At 43.5% G+C, this 24728-nt stretch overlaps 1 protein-coding gene across 1 annotated transcript; it reads right to left on the bottom strand.

Annotated features, from left to right (window-relative positions):
- Nucleotides 1–24492, bottom strand: LOC118019586 (protein ZNF365). The gene is made up of 5 exons (XM_035018965.1): nucleotides 24453–24492; nucleotides 21959–22714; nucleotides 10085–10265; nucleotides 3713–3750; nucleotides 1–2971 (listed from the first exon to the last, which is right to left on the bottom strand). Exons 2-5 carry the CDS (start codon nucleotides 22699–22701, stop codon nucleotides 2710–2712), a joined length of 1224 nt encoding a protein of 407 aa, XP_034874856.1. The 5' UTR covers nucleotides 22702–22714; nucleotides 24453–24492; the 3' UTR covers nucleotides 1–2709.
- Nucleotides 24493–24728: the final 236 nt, after the last annotated feature.

The following is a 24728-nucleotide window of genomic DNA, read 5'->3' as shown; positions in this document are numbered from 1 at the left end:
TCATAAATATAGCTTTATTATTATATTTATTTCATAATCTAAAAAGTTTTTCTTTTGAATTCTGGGAAAAGAAAATTCCAATTTCCATACAAGTGATCTACCCTGCAGAATGCTGGAAAACAGTGTCTAAGCAACCTGAACTTTGCAGTTGAAAATCTATAACCTAGTTTGGGAATAAAAGAATGAAAGCCCACTTCAAAGAAAAATTTCTTCCTTACAAAACAAATAATAAAATTAGATCCATTCTTCAGCATAGCCTTGAACATGTTTTCCCAGAAACTTTGGTAATTTCTCCAAAAATCAACTCACAGGTTGAATGCCCATGTGGACAAAATATATGTATTTAAAAATAAGACCCAAGTGGGACATGGTACATGGCCCAGGCCATGGCATGTAAGTGAACTATCCCTTAGAGTGAGCCAGCTCCCATGTTTCAACAGCAAATTTACGTCTCTAAGGAAGCACAACATATATAATGCATTTCCTTGTATGACAGTCAGAATTGAGTTGGAATTAAAAAGAATTTTTTAATATAATAAATCTTAAAATCATTTGTCTTGTGTAATGTATGTAGAGTAGATATGACATTATGGTGCTTTCTGAAGATAACCGAGTACCACTGTCAAAGAGAGCTGTCATGCCCTCTAGGCATATTAAATAAAAACTGAAAATGTAGGTTATGTTAAATAAAACGAAAAAAATCTGGCTCTACCACCTTTAAAAACAAGTTGTTGTCATTGCACACACGTGTTACAGGACAAAGGGCATGCAATACAACCAACAAATCAATTTTTTAGTATGTAAAAGGCTAGAGTGCAATCATGGTATAAACATCAATAATAAATAACTTTGGAGGAGATTAAGTCTCCAAATAAACAATAATTGTAACACTACAATTTTTACAATGTTAGCCTAAACAGTGATATTCACTTCACAGCAATGTTTTTTCCCACTTGATAGTTGCCTATACACCAGATGAATGGCCCACCCCCGTGAGCCAGATGTCAAAGTGAAGGTTCAAAAATCAACGTTTTCACGATGATAGGTTAAAAATATTTGTATAATGATAAGTTACACTTTTCAACTTACTGGCAATTTAAGTAACTGCATTATACCTATTTTTAATGCATTGCTAATCTGATGTTTATTGCAATAACAATTATTCTACTAATGTTAATTAGGTTACACTTTTAATTTTCAAAATAAGAGAATTCAGCTTACATGAACTAATGTATATAGTTTAAAAACCACCCACTACAAACACACACCTTTTGCTGAGTATTTAAAAATAAATTATTAATATACCTGACATATATATTTTGTGTTATATATATATATGTATATGTATACATTTGTGGACATAACTACTCTTTTTTCCAGAAGGATGTCAGCACTTGTAAACTCTGTAGAAGACCTGATGATATTGTTAACATTAAAAAAAAAAAAAAGTAACATGGAAATTCATTCTTGATGAGAACCATAAAGCAGGAGGTTCTTAACAGATGGTTCTTTATGGAATTGAAGGCTTTTTTTTGGGAGGGAGAGGACAGTCTCAGACTGTGGATCCCACATGCACTGTTTGTTTCAGAAACTACTTTAGAAAGCAGTGTCCAGTGAACGCTTCAAACACCTGCTTGGAAGGTAAGGACGTATATTTAATCATCAAAGGGCACAGAAGCAGCGGGAGGTGGAAAAGGGAGGCCAGCAAGGGGACAGCATGCCCAGAGCCCCCAGCGGCCACTGCTATTACCAGGGCAGCAGGAAAGGGCTGAGGAAGGTCTGCAGTGTTGCCAGGCCCCGGCTCACGATGCACGAGACGTGCCATCTGGGGCTGCTCCAGCCCTTCAGACCCGGAACTGTGATGGGAACTGATCAAAGAGTTTCATGGCTATAAGGTTTTGATGGGGTTTTCCGTCCCAACCACAGACAACACTAATGGCTTTGAAGACAGAGGCTGCAGCTTGGTCTCGGGGTGCAGAACGCTCAGCCAAAGGAGAGAGCAGAGGCGCCCCAAAGTCAGAATAAACACGCATCCAGGGAAACAACAAACCTGAATCGAACAAACTGGAAATGAAAACTGAAGTCTAACGAGATGAGTCCTGGAAGCAACCCAAACGTTGAAATATTGATTAACCAGAATACTTGGGGAAACAGGAATCCTTATTTTTGGAAGCTTTCAAATTAATGGAGGGCAAAGTTAAAAACAAATAAAAATATTACTATTTCACTGCCATTAAGAGAACTTTGCATTCCCATTCTTTGCCCCACAATTTAGAGAGCAGTGGACACAGAAGACTTTCTTCCTAGTGCCTGACATCTTGTGTGGCCTTGGGCGTCGGCTGAATCACCCCCACACAGAACCCCAGATGCAGACACTATTGGAGAGTGGTCTATTTATTTTACAAGTTGGAGCTTTCTTTTAACTAAAATTTTGGAATAAGACTGTTTTCATTTTTTTTTTTTTCAATTCTTTCTGTAATCTGCCTCTTGCTTCTAAAAGGGGCCTGTAATAAATTTCTGGTTCCCCGAGATTCCCGTTTGTTAAATTCTGGTTAATCCAGGTGCCTGAATGGCCACGAAATAAATGTATTATGCCCTTCTTTTTTCCAACGTGTCTTACTATGAGATGTATCCCAAAGGGCATTATTGTTGGCCCCCAGAATAACATTCTGCAAAGCCCGGCAATGATAGTCCAGGGCCACCACCCTTTTAGATGATGTTCACAATTGCTGTTGGCTTTTTTTTGGCCATTTTGGGCCTGATGTTGCCTTTCCGGCTAAACCCCAGAGGCTCCCCTTTCTTCGATGGTCTGCAGAGTTCTCTTGGGGACTCAGCCTGTTCGTGAATGGATTTAGCAGGCTGCATGCTGGCTCTGTCATCCTTGGCTTTTCTCAGGTAGCTCCTTCCTTTTGGATGAAAATGGGTCTTGAGATCAGCGTGGTTACACACAGGATGTGGATGCCCTCTACTTCTACAGATGGTCGAGCAGGGGGAGATGAGCAGAAAGAAAGATTTTGTTTAGAACCTTAAAAGAAAAAAACAAAAGCAAAAACAAACCATCCACGGTACACTCACTCCTGCATGCCAGAGTGGCAGAAATGCTGCCAGTAAATCAAATACAAATCGGTATTTTTCTTTCAAAAAGTCCTGTGGCCTTCATGAAATGATCTCATGATGCCAAATTCCCAGGGAGATGTTACTAGTTCTCTCACCAGAGACAAAACTGAGACACTGAAAATGTAAGGGACTCTCCAGGACAATACATACAGTTGGTCTATGGGAAAGATGAGACCAGAATCCAAACCCCTTGACTCTTTAAGTGACTATATATAGTAGTAATAGTCGTGTAGCCATCATAAAGTATGTGATTCCTAGCATAAATTTATACATATATTACATATGACATAGTATACATACATTAATACTACTATAGAGCTACTATGATTACACTATACCTCAATAAGAGAAAGTTACATTATAGAATACTGTAAAAATACTCCTGGACCACTAACATACTGCCATATACTAATAAGCTATTAGCATAGTTAAAAGTTGTATCTGCAATTTACAAAATTAGGTACCCAGGCAGGTACATTTTCATCGGAGACTCTCAAATCCATTTCGAATACAGATATTATATACATAAAATGTAACAGGAAAACACATTATGCAAACATTATCAAATGGCCCAAGTATAAAAAGATATACATACAGGCATTTGGGTTTCCTATTTGAGAAGATATCTGTAAGCTGAAGGAAAACAAATAAGAAAAAACATTACTTCGCTTGAAGGTTGGATTTGGCTTTAAAATCTTTCTTGCTTATATTTTTAAGAAACCGTTCCCATTAAGGAAGCCAGGAACTGTTATCAGTAGCACGGCCCATGGCACCTTCCGCCACGGCAGGGAACAAGAACATCTTGTGCTCGGCCTCTGCTTCCTCGGGGAGCCTCTGTGGCTCGCTGTTCTGAGATTTTCAAGAAGCCATTATCAGTCGATCTAAAAAATTTCAAAATGTCAAAGAGCCCTCTAATGGAGCAACATCTGAAGAAACATGTTTTTTAAAACTAGAATGATGCGCCATTATTTCTTGATTAATTCAGGCTGCATGTGCAGCTAATTTACTACAGCTGTGCTTGGTGACAGTGTATCAACTAAACGGAAAATTGGCATAAAATGTTTATTGCCTAAAATACATCATTTCTAAAGTGAGAGCCTATGAAGACCAACTCCACAACTGTCCCTGAGGCCATCTATCATTGAGATTATTTTCCACTCCCAATGAAGTATCTGCATGCCCTTTTGTGGCTAGGCTCAAATATCATTTGCAGAACAAATTGAGAACTATCATTTTGCGAGCCAGATGTCACCATTCACTTTAGAGGCAAACCCAGTGTACTCCCAACCTTCCTTCCTGACCTCCCTCATGTAGCCTTCACTAAAAGAAGTGCTGTCACAGCAGGAGGCAGACCCACAGAAGAAGAGGATGATAAAGAAAATGTGCAGAAAGGGCCACGTTGGTGTTGGGGCCCAGTGTGACCAAGACGAGAGTCCTACCATATTCAAATAATCAGAGAAACCAAGTTCAGCATAACAGGGTCACTCTCCCCGGGTCTCCTGTCTGCAGCTTGAGCTGTAGTCAGAAACAAATCAGAAAGCTTTCCTTAAACTTTTGAGGGTCATGTCCCCAGGAAGGCAAGATGAGATTCCTGGCTTCTGCCTTCTGACTCAATGAAAAGTAAGCTTTACTGTTGACCCTGTTCACACTGGCTGGATTCAACAGGAGATTAATAGAGGTGGACCAAAAAAGGCACCCCCAAGGAGGGGCTTGAGATTATGCAATATACAAAGAAGGTCAGACAGAGGGTTCAGGCAAGCGTCAGGCTGGCAGCTTCTGGGAAACCCGAAGGTTTCAGCATTTCCATCTTTCCGCGATGGCCCCGCTACCACTAGTAAGGGTTTCTTAGCTCGGCTCCTGGAATGCACTTTAGTATTATGTATAAATTGTTAAAAAAAAAAAAAAAAAAAAAAAAAAGCTTACAGGGTTTTTCTTCCTTTAAATTGCTTCCTTCTTTTAAGTTATTCTTATGGCATAACAAATTTTTTTCACTTTACTGTATATATGTATGTAAGCATATAGTTTGATGATTTGTTGCATATGTACGTATAATACTCTTTGGAATTTTATGTAAAGTGTGTGTGTGTATGTGTATGTGTGTGTGTATTTACATGCATATGCATACTTTCCTCCCTGGGGAAGAGGCCAACAATGTCATCTAATTCAAAGAGGTCCCTGACTTCCAAAATGTTTTAAGAACCAAAACCTTGGTGCCTATGAATGTCACTGATGGACGCTGCTGGGACCTTAGGAAATTAGAAGAGTTTACTGTGTGTATTACCGAAAGGTAAATGCACAAATAAATATGGCTGGAGATGAGCCATAAAGCTCACCTATACACAGATATGTAAGTACCATGACCTGTGCAGGTCTATATGTCACACACTGGATAAAATGCTGACTATATAACCACCACAATTAACCCTCAAAACAACCCTATGAGGTAAGCATGGTCATCCCCACCCTACAGATGTAGAAAGTAAGGCCGAAAAGTTAAGTAGCTGGTTTGAAGCCTGAATGCTTTACCAGTTTTAGAGCTGGGCTTCAAACCCAAGTTAGGACATTCCACGTCCGAGCAAGACTTCACACTGCTCTGCCTCCTTAAGGAGCATGTGTTTGTGGAAGAGCCAGCAAGTTTGTACACAAAAAGATCAGTGGAATCCATGGCTGGATCCGAATCTCTCCAGTGATCCTACAGATCATGAGGCTTGGCTGGAGGCAGGGCAGGGCCTGCTACCACCTTCCCAACAGAACCTCACATGCTCTCCTCCCTGTGAACACAAGAGGCCGCTGTTCCTTCTGGCCCCATAGCCTCAGGCAGATGGAAACCCTCTGCCCCCTTAGGGCCCCTCATTGCCTCTATTTTCTTATAGTCCATCTACTTTGTAGGAGGATGGGGATCAAGAAGAGTCCTTAAGGAAGGTTCTGGAAAAATATAAATAGCTGCACAGAGAGCCCATCTGAGTGCAAACATGGTGTCTCAGGTTGTTTTGGGTTGGAGAAACTAGGCACCCAGCCCTCCTCCCACCTCCCCTCTGTGAATAGCAGCACTGTATACTCAACTGTTCAGGCCCAAATCTTAGATTCATTCTCGATTCCTCCCTTTCCTTCACCTGCTAAAACCTAATCTTTCAGCAATTCCAGCTGGTTTAGTCAACACTTTCCCCAGGATATATCCTATACCTGCCATTTCTCTCCGCCTCTGCTCTCCCCAAGCTGCCATCCCCCTTCCCCTGCCACACCATAATGGCCTTCTAAACTTCTCTCAGTCCTGTACCCCTCTAGTCTATTCTGCACCCAACAGCCAGAGGGATTTTGCTAAAACATAAATCACCTCCTGCTTACAACCTACCAACGGCTTCCCTCTCTGCTCTGGAACGGATCCAAACTCCTTCTGTGACCCAGAAGCCCCGGCATGATCTGGAACCTTCTTGCATCTGTGACTTCAGCTCATCCCCCAAACGTGCCAAGCTTGTTCCCTTCTAAACCACTTCCCAATTTTCAGAGAGCCACGTCAGTCCTGTTATTCAGGTCACAGTCCAAATGCAGCCTCCTCTGCAAGGCTTCTCCTGACCACAGAGGGATGGGGGCAGCCACTCACACACCTCCTCTCACCTTTTTCTTTACAGGGGTTATCACCTGCTGAGATCATCCTAGTTATGTGTGGACTTGTATCTGGGATCATCACCCTCCTCACTGAGGGCAGGGGCCTCACCCACCTCATTCACCCTGTTCCCCCAGCACCCAGTAAGTACTGCATTCCCAATAAACACATACTAAATGAATGGCTGCTAGCCCTGACGTACAACCTGCAGGAACTAACTGCAACACTTAAAATGAGATGATCTGAGCTTTTCATGACCTTCCCTTTGAGCAGGTCTGTGCGTGATTTTGGCAGATGGGATATTAGGTCACTTGATGTCTAATTTGACAGCATTTTTTAGAGCACAAAGACAAAATATCTGAGTAAGCATGTTACGTTTTTAGAAATCAGCCAGGTGAAAAAGAACGCAAATGCTCAAGGGAATTAAGGGGAACTACAGATGCCGAAACATCATTTCAGAAAAGGCATTTACTAAATGTGAGGGGGAATTTTTCTAGGGCATAAAAGAATCTTAAAGCTAGAACACACCTTGGAAAGAAGCACCTCATCCATCAATCTAGAAATTTCACTGCTGTCTGGAGGTGGTAATGAGAAAACGAGGAAAGGGACAGACACTGCTTCTCGGTGTGGCTTTGGCAACAATGAAGAGCCAGGTCGGCTGGGGACGGCATTCCAGGCTCTGGGGCAATGAGCTCTCCTGGGAGTGGCTGAGGCTCCAGAAGGCAGAGCTCCTCACTGTTCTGGGGCTTCACTAAGCTGGGCCAAGTCAGTCAATAAAGTGATGATTTGAAGCTTTTCCTGCTAAAAGCATCCAAGTTCTTCTGTGTGTGGATGGCCACAGGAACTCTGGGAGGCCAGACTTAGCACTTGCATTACATCAAAGACACTGTTCCTAATTTCAGAGGTGCGGGTATATTGTTAAGATTAAGCAGCTGAAGGAAAAGGGAGAAATGGTCTGAGGGTCTGCAGACTACATCATAATGTGCTATGTTACGGACCAAAGTGGAGTCTGGAGGACTTCCACGAACATGGGGAAAGTGCGTCTCTGCTCGATCCTTTCAGAAACAAAGCACCTCATTCTTGGTCTTCTCGGGGCGATGCGTCCTCCCCACAACAGTGACAGTCCGCCTCACTGCAGCCTGACCGTGTCCTACTCACAGATTGCTCTCCCTTCTATATTCCCCACTACCATCTTAACTGCATTTTCCTTTATTTCAATCAGTCAATTCTTCCTCGGGTAGATCAAGTCTGACGAGGGCAGATCATGTCATGTTTGGGACACAGGAGATGCAAATATGGATTAATTCCCTGCTGTATTTGTATGTCTAGATGAATGTGCACGTGTGCCTGTAAATCTGTGTATTTATGTGTGTACATGCGTGTGCACACACACACACAGAACTTCGTATATACACAGCTGACTAGAAGACCTGAGGCCTGTCCAACTTTTGATGGCGTCTACCATCTCGGTGAAAATAATCACTGGCAATATCTCTTAAAGGATGTTTAATTTTCAAGCTGGAAAAATAAACTGAGCAGAGGAAAGTGAGCACAGAAATATAAATAAGAGAACGAATAGGCTTCCTCTCTTTCTCCTTGCCTTCCATTGCTTTCTTTCTTTTAAGATCCTCTTGGCTTTGTACAGTAGAATTTTACCCATTTCTTAGCTCTGGGTTACTTGTAAGCCTAAATACTGAGACTATTCATGCTACATTTTTATTTTAGAATTCTTAACCACTGAAGTCAGGTGACGATCAGAGAATTTAAGAGGCCAAAGACCCTAGCGAGCATCTGGTCCAACTGCTTCATTTAATAGAATTATAGGCCCCAGAAGACAAGGAGCAGGGCGGGAATGATCTGGAAGCCAGTCCTTTTCACCTCACATCTGGGCCCCGTGACCCCATGCCACACTCTCTCCTGATAGAGAGCAGGATGGGAAGAAGGCAGGAAAGGGTTCAGAGCGTCCCTTCAGCCACACTGAGTTATGACTGCACTCACAGATTCCCAAGGAGGTGAGAGAGGAACTGAGGAGGGAAGTGTAAGCTCCCTCTCAGGAGATCACAGACACCAACAGGAAAATAATAAACATGTCAGGTGGCTAAAACTGCTTTGAGGTTCCAGTAGGACCCTCACAGAAGTAACAAACTTACTTCTTTCCAGCCCACTTTTGTTCCTGACTGGAAAGTTCTAGAGCTCCCGTTGCTGCCCTGCTCTAAGGCTCACTATACATTACAGTAAGATTGCATAACGTTTCTTCATTTCTTCCTTCCTCCCTCTCTCCTTTTTTTCCTGTTGTCTGTTCCTCCCACCTTCCTTCTTTTATCCACCTGCTTGTCATCTCATTCCTTCTTTTGTGATTTAATCATGTTTCCCTTTAATCTTGGCTTCCAGAATGCTCAAACTAAACTTTTTAATCAACCAGTAGCAACTTTACCAACATTTTGGTTAGCATAAATGTTCCCTATTTTTCTCTCCCTTATATGTACAGTCCATTTGCAGGGGAAGTAAAAGAATCATTTAAAAATCTTTGGGGAAGGGGCTAAGCATAAATAAAATCAAACAGATCATGAAAATGTTATAAATAAACCACTTTGGGGTTTCAAAAGTTCTTTTTCTGGCTTTGTTGTTATCAAAAAACTGTTTAGAGAGCAAATACGACCCCCCATCTCCCTCATCTAGAGCGTGATTATTTGTACCTCCTCCCCAACCCCCAAAGAGACCAGGGAATCTCGATCAAGCCACTTAGCAGAATCTGGACCTTTAGCCATATCCACGGTTCTTGTCTGGGCTCTGGGGGTTTCTTAAGTCCCTGAAACAATATATAAACTTGTACGCAAATATTTATTATAGAACTGCCACTTGTGAAATTCTCTAAGACTTTTTGAAAATCTACTTAAAGAATGTTTCACCTATAGAGACTAGCAGATGGTGGTGTCCTTCCACTTCAGGGAAAAAAAGAGGTATGTGGTTAGATTTTGCTACTACAAAGAAAGGCCAAAGCTTTCTTAAGATTCTCTTGAAGAGCTCCCAAACAGGATAATACCTCCCCATCTACTTGAGCACCCAGATTGAGACCCATGATTTCTTCAGCCACCTCCAACTCTGTTATTCTCTAATATAAAAATATCTCTACCTATTTATGTTGGTGTGGAGTGGTGGGGTGAAGACAACCGTGCATCCGGAATTTCACTTACTTCCAGGTGTCTTGGATTCACCTGTATGACTTCATAACACAGGGACGGCTGGCGCTGATGTCTAGGAGGTTCCCGCAAGTCATTCCCCAGCTCCCCTCTCCTCTGTCCTTGACCCGATCTCACCATACCCAAGGACCGCAGGCATGGTGGCTGGACCTGTGTGACTTACCACGTGCTCACTGATGTCTTGGCAGAGGCCAGCAGCCTGCTGGCTTTGATAGTACTCTAACTGCTTTTCTGCCAGTTCTACCCGTTGCAACAGATTCTCAATAAAGTCCTGGAGCCGGGCTTTCCCTTGGACCTCCTTCTCAGCTGCTGCTTCCAGGAAATGGTTGAATGTAACAACTTCTCTGCAAGGCAAAAACGTCAGAACAGAAAGCGGAAAAATGAACCAGGACTTCATTCATTTAACATGTATTTATTGAGTGCTGACTCTGTGTCGGGCAATGCCCTTGGCACTGTGCTTGCAGTGATGGCAAAAGAGATAAAATGACATTTTAGTGATTCTATTTCGAGATTGCACTGCAGTAGAAAGAGAGTGTCATTATTGAATATCCAAATAAATATCTAGGTCAGGGGTGGTAAGCGCTAAGGAGAAAACTGAAATCGGGTGCAAGGGGACAGAAAGTAACAGAAGAAGGGAATGTGTGAGTGGTATTTTAGAAAGGGGTCAGGGACAACCTTCAGGATAGGGAAACAGGGCAACAGGTACCAAGGAATAAGCCAGGTGGGTTCGCAGAGAGACAGGTCTGACGGACAGTTAGGAGGGCTGCCTGGCTGCAGGCGGGGACTGGGAAGGACAGAAAGAGTGGGGGCCACTATAATGACTCCAGGTTTTCTTATAAATGAGGTGGGAAACCAATGGACACTTTTGAGAAAAGTTCTGACTTACATTTTAAAAGTCTAGCTGCTGGGGGAGAAGAGAGCACAGGGAGGGAAGGTGTGGAAACGAAAGGGCATGCGGAGTAAAATGAGTCACCTTGTCCAACTGTGCATTTTTGAGCTAAAAGTGAAATAGTCCAAGAAATGCCATCCTGAGGTTGACCCAAGGTCCACCGGGAAAGCTATGTTAGCTGACAGAGGAGAATTCATGTGCAGGACTGCCCTTCCCCTAAAAAGTTGAGCAAAATACCTCAAACAATATTCCTTTATCCACATAATTCATTGTCATTTACAGATCTAGAAAAATTTTAATAACTTTATTACTATTTGATATCTTTTTATTTCTAATGCATGGATGAAAACAACACTTTCCTGACTTAAAATGAAACCGTTCTTTATAAAGATTCAAATACATGAGGAATATAAAGAAGAAAATACCATCTGAAACCCCATTATCCTGAGACCAACACCTGTAACAATTTGGTAGCCATTCTCACGAGCAACTCTGCGAAAACACACATACATACAAACACACAAACACACAGGTGCTTGGCCTTTTTCTCAGGCCAAGTACCAGGTAATCAGCATGACCAACAGGTGCATATTATCACAACTCTCTTCATCCAATTCTCAATAAGAAATTATGAAGATCTTTCAGCCTTCCCCTTTGTATGTCCTGCCACACCCACCAGGAGTAATGAATTCCATCGTTTTATCACCTGTTGGATATAGTACTTCTTGTATGTGTCTTCAGAATCTCTCTTGACCCTCAAGGAGTACCCCCTCCTTTATCTGGCCACTTTCAACTTAATGCAGAACCAAGATTCTAAAGACTGCTCATTCTCCTCCCAGGCTCTTTCATTTCAGATTAAGAAATCCCATTTAAAAAAAAATCTAACTCCATCATTTGTTCTAGATAGTTGATGAAATACACTGCCTTCTCTGCACCTTCCACTTAGCTCCATAATTTCTTGAGAGCAGAACTTCAGGTAAGTCTGACCCAGGAAGTTTTACAGAAGTTTTTTACAAAATAGTTGGTAGTGGTTTCTTGCTCCTTTATTCTGTACAATTAGTCAGTGACTCACTTTTACAATTATTTGTGATTTTTTTCTCTCACAAATATGTCACACTTGGCTATATTGAAACTTTTCTGACACTTCCTTCAGAGTCAAATGTCTCTGCAAAGCCTTAGAAATTACATATTTATAAAAATAGAAGAGAGACTGGTTCTGACGTGATTCATCACAGAACTGCTTATTATACTAACCCCCTTTTTTTTTTCTAGTTTCCTCTCCAGGATCAAACATAAACCGCAGTTCCATAATAATTCTATTATCTTTCAGTAGCTAAGACAAATTCACATAAAAGAAATGAATCCCTTTGGAAAGGAGTTTTCTCCCATCATCAAGTCTCAAGTTTATTTCCAGATGTTTCCGTATGAGCCCTGCATGGAAGACGTGAACTTTCCAAGCTGTCCAGGCCATGGACACCAGCCAATTTTAAAGCGCTACTGTCATTCAGCTTTTATCTGCCTAAGTAACCTTAAACTAGCAGCAAAATAATGGAGGGCCCGTCCAGGTGCTATATCCAGCATGCCACATCTGTTCATGGCTCTGAGGAATGGCTGAGATCCCCTAGATGGAGCTCAAAAGTACCACTAGAAAACAGAGCCTGGGAAATGGCTATTCCTTCGTCTTTCTGACCATAAGGCTTCCATTCATTCAGAGTAGAGACTTCGTAGGTGATTACTTAGGATATCTGAATCATGACAGGAGTTTCCAAACTGTACTTATAGGGAAAACAACCAAAACCCACAACCCTCTCCCTTACCCAAAAGAAAAACATAGGCAAAGAGCCAGTGTATTTTTTTCAATTCATTTTGGTTTGTAATATTTACCTCATTACGGAAATATTTTACATTTATTTTGGGAAAGATAAAAATTGACCTATTAAAAGATCTAAAACTGAGCAAGGGCCAAATCAGCCTTTTTGTTCCCTGCTCTAAGCCCATCACTTGATATAATACATCACATATAATGTTCAATATATATTCGTTGTAATGAATATTTTAAAGGACAAGGAAGAAACAAAAAATGACCCATAATCCCAACACCCAGAGGTACCTACTATCAACATCCTAGTATATTTTTCCAGTCTTTTTTTTTTCTATGCATATTTACTATTTGGGGGTTCTCAGGCTGTAAAGCTTAGAATGTAAAACAGCAATATTTGACCCCTTAATGCCACAGGATTAACATCTCAAAAGCAAGAAAACAAACCTGAGTGCAATACGGTTTATGACTGTGGCTATATTTTTAAATCATGGAATGTTTTGCTACTGGTTCTATATAAAACTTTTGCAAATTAACATCAATGCTCCTAGCTGATCCTGGAGTGTTATGTCATGTTGTAGAAGAGAAGCATCTTTTTCTAACCTCTCCCTCATCCAATTACCTTGTGCCCTGAAGCTGAGAAGTGAACACCCTTTGCATTTTTCAACCAACCTGGTGTCAATACTAACTTAATTTCAGTTTACGAATGGTTCACATCAACTAAAAAAAGAAAGAAAGAAAAAGAAAAGGCAGTTAAAACAAGCCTGATGATTTAATTTCAAATAAGATGTTATATAAGATGATGGCTGGAGAAGTGCCTCATGCTGAGAATATGTCTGGGTGTCTGTATTAGATAAAAAACGGTAACCAAACCCAGTGACTAATTGTGGACTAGCCTGTGTGTACAACTTCAGATTCCCCTTTCACATCCTGTTCAATCTGGACCAACAATATCCAGAAACACCTCATATTTCCCCAAGGAATCTTAGGAATTTCCTGAATGAAAAAGAACGAGGTTTAACCACATTGCATTTATAACCGCTTTAATAATTAGACCAAACCGTCAAATATCCATTCAAAGTGGAAGACAGACCAACAGGTTTCAATATAAGGAAGAACAAGATATTCCCTGATAGGATTTCAGATCCCATATCTCAATGAATCTTGAAGAAACTACCAATTGTCACCTTCTGGCCTAGTAGCAAAGCAGAATATCCTGTTCTCGGACAAAGCTATTAAAGCACCCCTCCCTTTTCTTACTACATATATATGTGAGATCGGATTTCCTTCATCTACTTCCACCGAAACAACAGATTTGCAACAAATGAAAGGCAAAAGTAAAAAGGTCCAGTGCCTTCTATTTAAGTCAGATATTAAAAATATTTGCAAAACTTATAAAACCATGCTACTCTTTTTGCTAAAGAGTATTGTTATCTTATTGTTTTTTTTAAATAAATTAATAATTGTATTTTGAATTTCTAAGTTTTAATTTCTTTTTTATTTGAAGATTTTATTTATTTATTTGGGAGAGAGAGAGAGAGAGAGAACACAAGTGGAGGGGAGAGGCAGAGGGAGAGGGAGAAACAGACTCCCTGCCGAACAGGGAGCCCGATGCAGGGCTTGATCCCAGGACCCCGAGATCATGACCCAAGCCGAAGGCAGACGCTTAACCAATTGAGCCACCCAGGCGCCCCTAAGTTTTAGTTTCTAATTCAGTAAATATTGATAGATAAAACTCACACTAACAAAACTTACAGGGATCCTTAGATATTTTTTTAGCAATATAAGAAGAAGTGGGGCCAACAGTTTGAGATCCTGCCAGGCTGGGTACAGGTGCTCCTGAATCTCAGAACGTGGGTGAGGAGTGAGCAACGAGGGCTGGAACCCCAGGAGGATGTGGTCACAGTCCACACGTTTATTTGTTCCACTATTTGGTAACTCGACAAACACTTATTGAATGTTAGCAGGTACTGGGCTTAGTGCTGGGGCAGTCCTGAACCCACGGCTATCCTCATGAAGCTTACTGCTGAATCCAGGGTCAGCCCACGTTTCGTGAAGGACTGGGGAGTATATATTTCAGGCTCTGCAGGCCATCTGGTCTCTGTTACAATTACTCAACTCTGCCTAGTGCAAAAGAACCATAGAGGCTGTGTAACAATAAAACTTTATTTATGGACACTGAAATTTGAATTTCATATAATATCCATATGTCGTGAATTATTATTTCTCTTTTGAATTTTTTTTCAAATTGAAAATTCTTAGCTCACAAGCTCCTCAAAAACAGGTAGCAGGCTGGACAGGTTGGCAGTGTGCTAACCCTGGATACAGTGGGAGAAGCAAATATTAAAAGAAACAAATAATGAAATAAATACATAATTACAAAGCTGAGCTGAATGACTAAGAGAAAGAATAATATGATGCCATCAGAGAGAAGAGGAAGAGACTTGTGTGGTTTTATTTTAGGTTCTCAACCCTGTGACCTAGAATATAGGGGGAAGCCTGGAGGGCCAGATGGGAGAGAAGACAGAGGGAACCTGAGTGAAATCCCATCAGGCTGTGTGCAAACCAGCTTCGGGGAAGCTGAGTCTACGTCACTTCCAGCCCCATCTTTGACTTCTCATATACGTATTTTTTAAAAAGGTTAAATACTATAGAACACGAGGTTTTAAGCTTTGGTGGAAAATATACTTTATTTAAAATCAATACTTGATACTAAAGGGAAAAGTACCAGTATAGGATAAGAAACTAGCCTGAAGCTCACTGTTATGCAGAATGCAATGCAGAGCTAGAAATCTGTCCACATCCTGAGATTCACAAACAAACAAAGGGGCACCGAGTGAAAAAACCCTTTCAGTGTGATCAAAGCTTTATTTAGAAAGCGTACTTGTTCCCTCAGGCACTTGTTCATTTACAGGATGGCCATAGGTCTGAAACATTGATAATATTTAATTTTTTACAGATCGAACCCCTCAATTACTTCTTCTGAGGTGGGTTAAAGACAGGATAATTCAGAGAAATTAAAGATACACTGTCATGTGATGAACCCACTCCAGAAGCAGGTATAGAGATAGAGGGAAATATGCATTAATGCATCCCGGTGTTCACTACAATGTTACAAAGTGCATTGTTAATAGGAGACAACGCACTGATCATATTGCATACTGTAATTTACAGTCATTTCCCTATGTTTTCATGGCCATCCCATAGCCTGATGTTCCCCTTGGGCCTCATAAATGCACATCACCTCTGTCTCTGCTCCAGCACCGCGGACCTCCCTTCATTCAGCCTGTGAGCCAGATTCTTACTTCTGCACACGCTGTTTTTCCACTGGGGTCCCTCCCACTGCCTTTCCCTAGCCTCCGTTCTTAATGAGTCTTCTAACCTCAGGGCTCTCCTGTTAGGAAGCTTTCCCACACATGCCTAGGTGTGGGTTAGGTGACCTGCTGTGTTCTCCCGCAGAACGTTGCCTCCTACCACAACGCACACTGCAGAGAGGACTAGTCATGCCGTGTACCCCATTCCACTGGGAAATCTGTGTGGTCAGGGACCTTGCCTGCTCCTTCACTGTGGTAACCCCAGCACCAAACACTAGTCCAGCACACAATAGGGGCACAACAAATTTCTGCTGAGTGCATGAAATGTACAACCACACTCTAGCTGAAAATCTTTAACTGACAAAAAGAGCCTGAGGTTTCTTTTTATCTTTTTCCAGACAAGTACTAGGGCATAAAACCAAAAAGTAATCCACAATACAGGTACCTCCCACAGGACTGAGGGTGGGATCTAAAATTGATGCTTCTCTTCTATTCTTAAACAACACTTTAAAATCAGCTTCTCCTCCCAAAGGCAAAGCTCTACCAAGTTATTTAAATTTCATTTTACATTACTGATTTATGAACCTCTTTGGAGGTATGTGAAATGGTAAAAATACCTCTGGCTAAAAATAGGCTAGCTATTGATCACAGAGCACGTCAGACAGACCGTAATGTCAGCCGCGAGGCAAATCCTGAAGCTGGAGTCCACCACCTTGCAGTGCTGGGAGCCGGGCTGCCAACCTGGAGCTCAGGGTTGGCTCCTGTGCATCCCAAGGGGCCCCACAGGGTGGAATGGGCACCTGCAGCCCATCTGAAGCCATGCCATCTCTACTTTTGTTGGCCCTTTGCCTCACCTTTCTCTTTTGGCTTCTTTGACTAAACCGAAAGGTATATACTTCTCATTAAGAGCTTAAAAAATAACTCTAATGAGAAAGTCAAATGACTCTCACTGGTAATAAGTAGATCAACATTACATCTAAGCCCCTGGGTCCAGACAGAAAGAAGGTACACGGACATTAGACAGAGAAAAACGGAATATTTTCCTTGGTCTCCAACTTTTAACCATCCCTAAGAGGGCGTGTTTGACGTCCAGTTTTTCCTACATTACTTTTAAGTCTGCATGGAAAGCAGCCTGGGAAGAGAGGACCTCATTTACATAAATGCACTAAAATGTGGAGCAAACAGACCCCTCCCTGTCCCACTGAACCCTACATGTAACATGATTTTTCCTGGCCTGTTTCCTAGCTATGGATCCATCTGGAGACCAAGTTGTCTACTCACTGCTTTAGCTGATCAAAAATAGAAATGCTGTAATTAAGTGGCAAGAGGGTTTAGCTGTGCAAAGCAAGGTATACCAAGTCAAACTTTAAAAGGCCAGCATCCCACAGCTAGCTTACGATAGAAACCTAACTCATGTTACCTGGCTCAGGCCATCCCTTTAGGCCTCTTTCATCATACCCCTAATGATCTGTTTAATGTTTAATTTTACCTTCTGGCCTCTTCCTGCCGTAAATGCAGAAATGGGACTCATCGGGTATACCACAGTAGGACCTAGAACAGTACCTGACGCACGGCAGGCACTTAGTGCAAGATTTGTCTCCTGGGCTGACTGCCAGCTGAGAGCAGGGCAAATAATGAAGGAAGAAGGGAAGGATTTTACCTATCGTAGCTTGCAAGGGAGTAGGATGGAGATTTGACAGAATTATAAGGGGGCCCCTCACCACAATAAAGGGCTGGCATGCTCCATTCTGACTGGCCACGGACAACCAGAGAGTCACGTTAAAAGCCCTGGGCTGGTATTCCAGAAGCTGAATAGCATAACCACACTTAGGACGCCAGCATTTCCCTATTTCCCAACACCTTTGATGCCAGCTGATATCTCCTTTAATCTCATCAGAAAAATAAATGACGTCACCGTAGCAGCTCTCTCAAAACAGCAAAGAAGCCGGCCCATTCCAAAATGGGCCAGATTCAGTATTACATAAGTCGTGACGCTTTGGGCAAATACCCCATTTTCAAAAGTCTGGCTGAGACACAGTGAATTAATGGGAAAAGCACTCAGCAGAGAGACAGGGAATATGGGTTTCAATTTCAGCTCTGCTACCAAATTTTTGTCCTTGGGCGAGTCATTCCACTACTCTGGGCCTTATTTTCCACGTCTGTAAAATGAGAGTGTTATCCCGAAGGAGACAAGGAGTACCTTCCAGTTCCCAAATCACACGATCTCCTCAGGGGCCATCTCTAATAGTCTTTCTTCTCCCTGCTGTCCCTTCAATGTCGCTCTCCTCTGGCCACCGATGCAAATAACTGCCCTTCCTCCTCACTTCCTCAGTGTGGCCTCTTCATATTTAAAAAAAAAAAAAAAAAAAAAAATCTGTTCTCTAATAGTTTATCAACTTGAAACCATGCCTTGTATTTAAGCACTTGTTCCAACTACCTTGGGTCTGAACACGGACATGATCACAGGGATGTTTTATGCTTCCTATGCAGGATGTTAGCTCCTTAGAGGAAAACAGCATGAATTTTATGTTCCCCATATACACCTAGCACGGTGCCAGGCACATCACAGGTGCTCAGTTAGGGCTTTCCAGTCTTACCAGGAGGAGGTACAGAAAAACTTGGGATTACTGGTATTACGCAGGCATGCTCCAAACCTTGGATGACCCACTCAGCCACAAATCAGCTACCATCCAAGTCCATCCTTTCTTGTTAAGGGATACCTTACCGCAAGGTTGGCTGGGATTGATTTACCTGATTACAGGCAGTGGCTACCCTATAGTTCCGAATACTCTTGAATAAGTAAATACCTGCTTCAATAGCACTTTTAAAGCTGCAGAGACTTCGTGAAGATGACGGACAACATCTCCCTTGGATTTGCACCCCAGAAACAAATAGACACCTCTCTCCAGGGATACAAGGAGACTCACCAGCCCAAAAAGTACAAGATATTGCCTATTCAATCTCCTCGGTTATAGAGCTTACATAGGCCCTCTATAATGCAAGACCATTCAGCCTATGGACAGCTTCAGGGCAGAAGCGGCCCTGGAGTCTTTCATTTCAGTTTGAAAGAAAGGATTTTAAAGTTGAGAGAACAAATCCATAAGCAGAAGAGCCTCCTAAGCCTCACTTGAAAGGATCTTAAAATTGAGGGAAAAACAATCCGTACGCGAGAGAGCCTCACGTAGGTGTTTGGGTTTTTTTAAAACTGAATCTCCCATCTGTGTCTCAAAGGGTCCCCAGAGTTGAAGTCCATGTTGAGTAGGACTGCAACCACGCGCTTTCTCTCACAAATAAGTCTTGAGGGCTCATCTGGAGGGGTTTAGCAGGGCAGCACAACTCCTGGTTTGCTCTCTGGCCAAATAGGGTCTTCCCGTATCTAAGAGGTCACCTCTTGGGTCAAAGACATAGCTCCGTGAGGGCTGGTGAGGAGGGAAGGGGCTGGTCCAGGGCAGGCAAATCTAGTCGAATGAACTCGGTTTCAGTGGTGCGGCAGATGGGCAGCTGGCTTGCTCTGCACCCCCGTTTTGGGGGCAGGGGGTGGGTGTCAGGGAGGCTGAACACTACAGACCCTGAGGGAGCTGGCCAGTCACCCTCTCAGACCAAGAGCTCCAGTGTCCTTCCTGGAAACAAGACTCTTTCAGTGCTTTTTTACGTACAGAAAGAGTGATTATTTAAGACCTGAATACGAACGGACAGGCCAGGCCAAATGAAGGCTTTAAAAAAATGAAGACTTTGTTAATTTTATGTTTAAAATTTTAAGGCAGTTTCACTGTATTTTCATTGAAAGTGTTTTTATTTTTAATGTTATTGCTGCTGCCCCCCTCCGTAGTCCAAAATGACATACTAAAAACCAATTCATAATTTATCTTCAGATATACTCACAAAAACGTGAACAAAGACATATGTATAAGGCCGTTAACTGAGGCACTATTTTTAATACTAGGAAAACAGAACAAAACCATGTATTCATTAATAGCAAGCTGATGAAATCAGCCATGAAGGCATCCACACCACGGCCATGCGATAGCCAAAAGGAATGACATAATCCTATATTTAGTGCCTGAGGGATGCCTGCAACACACTATGTTAAAACAACAACAAATTCCACACATAATTGGCAAAATAGTATGTGTCACGATTCCACTTGGGAGAACATAGCATCTCTCTCTGTGTATAAAGTACATACGATTGTAACTACATAGGAAAGGTCTGGAAGGACATTCACCAAGCTAAACAGTAGCTGTCTCTGGAGGATGGAGCAGGGTATGCTTGGAGAGGAAGGGACACTTTTAACACATACAGTTCTACCCTGTTAAATTTTTTTTTTTATGAGTATATATTACTTTTTCAATTGGTCTTCAGGTAACAGCACTGGGTTAACATTACCATAATTGATCCACGCATGGCCCGCTTTTACTAAGTTAAGTTATACTAAGATATTCTTAATAACTAAGCACTCTTGAACCCAACACCCCAAACAAAAGTTAGATCCTTGGCAATAACCTAGATCTAACTATATGACTCTCCCTGCCATCATACTGGCTTCCCTCCAGGCAACCACCAGCCCAAATCCCACATTCATTATTTACTTGTGTAATTAATAAGTAAAATATGACAAATCAATATGTGCAAACAATCAGTTTGTTTTCCTTTTAAATTCACTGCTCTTCAATCAAACAGAAATACCACAAATTTAATTCTAAGCTTGTCTTTGCACATAGGGGAACCCCATCTGCCATTTTTCCGGTGATGCAATGTTAATCACCCTGGTGGCCGCAATGGGTCATCATGGCACTAACTTCCCACGGGGAAACTCCAGAAGCCAAGAAAGAAACATTTGTCATTACAGATCATTTCCCTAAAAGCAAAGTAAATCCGTGGCTGATTTGAATCTGTCCTCACTAGGTAATTAAAAAAATTTCTAGTTGATCAGAGCAGGCTTTCCCTCTAGGTAGAATGTAGGCATTTAGTGATACTAGGTAATGATCTCTTTAATATATAGGGTTTCTCAGCCTCTCGCCAAATGGAGAGGCTTTAATTACTACACTGTAAGAGACAATACATGATAGAAGAGTGCCAGTGGACACAGAGAGTATGAAATTAAGTCAACCTCTATAATATAATCCAAGTTATTTGAAACCTTCCTTCTAGTTTATCCCAGGGTATCCATTTTTATGCCCTTTGATTCTACGAATTCTGAGCCTCCATTTAAAACTAAATCCAACATTCTGCATTTGGGAAATATACTGCATTATTAGGTATGCTTTTCTAGTTTGAGTTGAAGCCATACTTCCTGATAAGGAAATGCTTTTCCAAGTAGGATGTCTTTCACCTCTATCTTGTGAAAACCACTTGTCAACTCTGTGCAAGCCTGACTGACTCTAGCATCACATACCATTCTACAAAAAGAAAATTCTCAAACTAAAATCACAGAAGCCAGCAGGATCAGAAAGTCTCCTCTGGGTTTACTAATGCCTGCTTCTTCCAAATAAAAACTATAATTAAATGGATTCTCAGCTACCAACATTTAATTAACATGAGCAGATAATCCAAAATGGCAAAGAAGCCAGAATTACTGGTATTTAGAGCATATTTATATACTCGAACAAGACAGCATCTCATGTTCTTGACTTGGCTACATGGAGGGAGGCTACCAAGGAGAAATGGCTGGGCTAGAGCCGCCTCTCTGCCTTCCCATTCACCTCCCCCCTGCTCACCAGCTGGTGCTGGGAACCGATCCCACCACAGATACACTGCTACTCCTCTCTCTCAAAACGAACGTTCCTATAATTTCCAAGGCGAGAAGGGACTGAATATTTTGACTCTCCTGCTGCCGGGTTGCAGACTATACGCAGAGAGGGTCAATGGTATCAAAAGCCTTGTGCATCCCACGTTCAACTGTATCAATGCGAAAGGCAGCCAAAGTAGCTGCAAGTAAGAAAAACCCAATCGTGGCTTGACCTGTGCTTGTAACTCGGGGGAAGGCGCCTAAAGCGACGGCACAACACCACTTACTCTTCCTTCCGGAGCAGCTCCTCCTCGGACTCGCTCAGGCGCTGCCTGAGCGCAGCGATCATCTCCACCGCCACGTCCACCTGGCGGTTCAGGGCCCGCTCTCGCCTCTGCACCTCCTGCTTTTTCTGCGTCAGCTGCACAAAGGCCGCCCGAACTTCCAACAGTTCGGCCGTTTTCTGGGCCAACTCTTTGGTGAGTTTATCGATTCTCTTCTCGATGGTCCTGTCCACGGCCTCGACCATCCGGTTGAATTTTTCTCGGATGTGGGCCTCGAAAGCGGCTTTGGTGTCCGAGGTGGGCAGTCCGGGACTGGAGCGCGGCCCCTCCAGCGAGTCTGCACGCAGGTCCAGCGCCGTGTAGGTCTGCACATAGGACACGGGCCGCTCGGCCACCACCTCGAATGGCTTCCTGTCCTTGGAGTGTTCGTGCGAAATGCTGTATAAGTTCACATAGCTGGGTTTCTGCTTCACCACGTGGCCCGTACCCTGCAGTTTTCCCTGTTTCAGGGGTTCTGAGGCAGTGACTAGGTCTGTGTCTTTGAGGGATGGGAAGAGGCTGCATTTGGTCAGGAGGGTTCTTTCCTGGTAGCTGTGACTGAATTCCAGATGGGCCCTCAACGAGGACAGACTTCTAAACCTGGTATGGTCTCCACACCTCGGGCAGCGGAACGGCAGGCACACGGCAACATTCTGGAAGGACTCCTGCCAGGGGTATCTGCTTGCCTCAAAAGCCTGCTGTTGCATTACTCTTCAGGTCCTGGGCAGGGCAACGGAAAACAGGTAGTTTACACATCTGTTTAAAAAGTGCTGCTGAGACGCTTGTGGCCCCTCACCTCTACCAGGGCAGAGGCTTTTGGCTTCAAATGCCTTTGGCATATAATATCTCACATTAAAATTAAAACCTACGATCCGCGGGCCAAATCCAGCCGCATTCACTCCTTTCCGTGTGGCCTACTACTGCTTTTGCACTGAAGGCAAAGATGAGTGACTAGTTGGGACAGAGCCTCTATGGCCTGCAAAGCCAAAATGACTTACTCCTGGGCCTTTAGGAAAAGCTTGCCAAGCTCCCCCGCCCCAGCCCAAGATGAAGAAGGTGGGTAAAATTCTCTTTTTGCAGATGAGAAAACTGGAGCAAGGAGGTAAAGTAATGAATTCAAAGCCAGATGGAAAGTGGCAGATCCGGAAGTGGAATTTAAGTTTCCTGCCCTCCTGAACTGAGCACACTCACTGCAAACCTGTGCCCTATTCTACTGATACAATCCTGGTAAGCATGAATTCCAAAAAGGAGGAAAACTCACACAAATTGTCAAAACTTGTCCTGAGAGAGAGTTCAGCGATCTTTCTTCAAACATAGGAGTGATATTACTCAAGCTAGGCGCAGTGGCATTAAACACAGAATCAGCTGGAAATTTTTCAACCTGAGATTTTGCCTTTAGTTATTGTTGTGATGGCATAAATCAAAATATTATGGTAACAATGATAGCCTCCCATATTCCAGATTTACTGACATTTGGGAACTCAAGATATCAAATATATTTTGACCCAAGAGGGACCATGGTCAGGACTTCAGAAAAATAACCGTGTTCTGAATGGATTTATCTCGTCTCTGATCCTGTTTTAATATGATAACCTTTAGAGATGGCCAATATTTGAACCCGACAGGTATCAGCATAACTCTTTTAATAACAGGAAGTTCTTATTTCCTTGTAGCAATTTATTATCTTAGCCCTAGCAACAGATGACTGCTAGCAACCCTATTCTGCAAGCAGGGCATACCTATTCCCTCCAGGAATGGTTTCTACTTAAATGTAACAAGCCCTGGGCCCCCAAAAAGAGGAAGTTCAACTAAAGGTCTAGACTGGAAAGTGTTGTTACTGGGCCCTCAACCTCTTCAAAAAGCAGAGGCGCAAACGGTCCCCAGCCAGGTAGGCAAAGCCTCCAGGTTAATAAGCCTCTGGCCCCTAGAGAGGGGAACCTCTTCCTGTGCTACGGGCGGGCCGTTTAACGACCGGTTTTGTGGAGACAGGATGCAAACCCTGACCGAAAAGGCAGCAGAGAGGTGAAGGCAGGGGAAGTCAGGATTTCAAGGGGTGAAGTGGGGAAGGGCTGGCATCCCCGAATGGGGAAATGGGTAATCACACACTCTGGGAGTACTCGTGCTTCCAAGGGCCCAGGGGAAACCCCAGTCCGCAGGGTTGTAGGAAAAGCCCTCATTCCCTCTGCCCGCGCGGGGCAGGCTGGCAAAGATGCTCTCCGGAGGGTCCCGGCTCTCCGAGGGTCCCGGCTCTCCCCGCCCCCGCTCCGCTGCGGGCCAGCCCTCGGGAGCCAGAGTGGATTCGTGCGCACACGAGTTCCCGCAAGTGGGGGCCGACAGCTTAACTCCCCGCCGCGCGGAGGGGACGCGACCCCTCCCCAGCCCGGGACCGCCCCGCCGGTCCTCTGCCGCGCCCCCCGGGCCGGGCCGCAGGCGCAGAAGCCCCGCTGCCGCCACTTACCCGACTTGTTGCTGCAGCTGCAGCCGCTGCTGCTGCCGCGGCGGCCGGTGCTACTGCTGCGGGAGCAAAGCGGTTTTCAGCAGAGCCGTAAATCAGGCTGAGCCCGCGCCCGCTCCCACCCCCCGCGCACCCCCGCGCCGGGACCCGCGGCGTCCAAGGCGGAGCGTGGCGCGGGCCGGCGGGGTCGGCGCGCGCGGCTGCGGGGGACCCCGGCGCCCGAGAGCGACCGCCCCGGGGCGGGGGAGGCCTGGGGCGCCAGCGGCCCCGCGAGCGACC

This window comes from Mirounga leonina, unplaced genomic scaffold (assembly GCF_011800145.1).
Source record: "Mirounga leonina isolate KUSES-001 unplaced genomic scaffold, KU_Mleo_1.0 Mir_108, whole genome shotgun sequence".
Lineage (NCBI taxonomy): Eukaryota > Metazoa > Chordata > Mammalia > Carnivora > Phocidae > Mirounga > Mirounga leonina.
The sequence above is the reverse complement of the archived record's forward strand: the minus strand, read 5'-3'. Positions and strand labels throughout refer to the sequence as shown.

Coding starts and splice junctions, on each gene's coding strand:
- LOC118019586 (XM_035018965.1), bottom strand. CDS start 22,701: ATGCAACAGCAGGCTTTTGAGGCAAGCAGATACCCCTGGCAGGAGTCC. Junction 3,751..10,084: donor AAGACATCAGTGAGCACGTG/GTAAGTCACACA, acceptor GTTTTCCTTCAG/CTTACAGATATCTTCTCAAA. Junction 2,972..3,712: donor AATAGGAAACCCAAATGCCT/GTATGTATATCT, acceptor GACCATCTGTAG/AAGTAGAGGGCATCCACATC.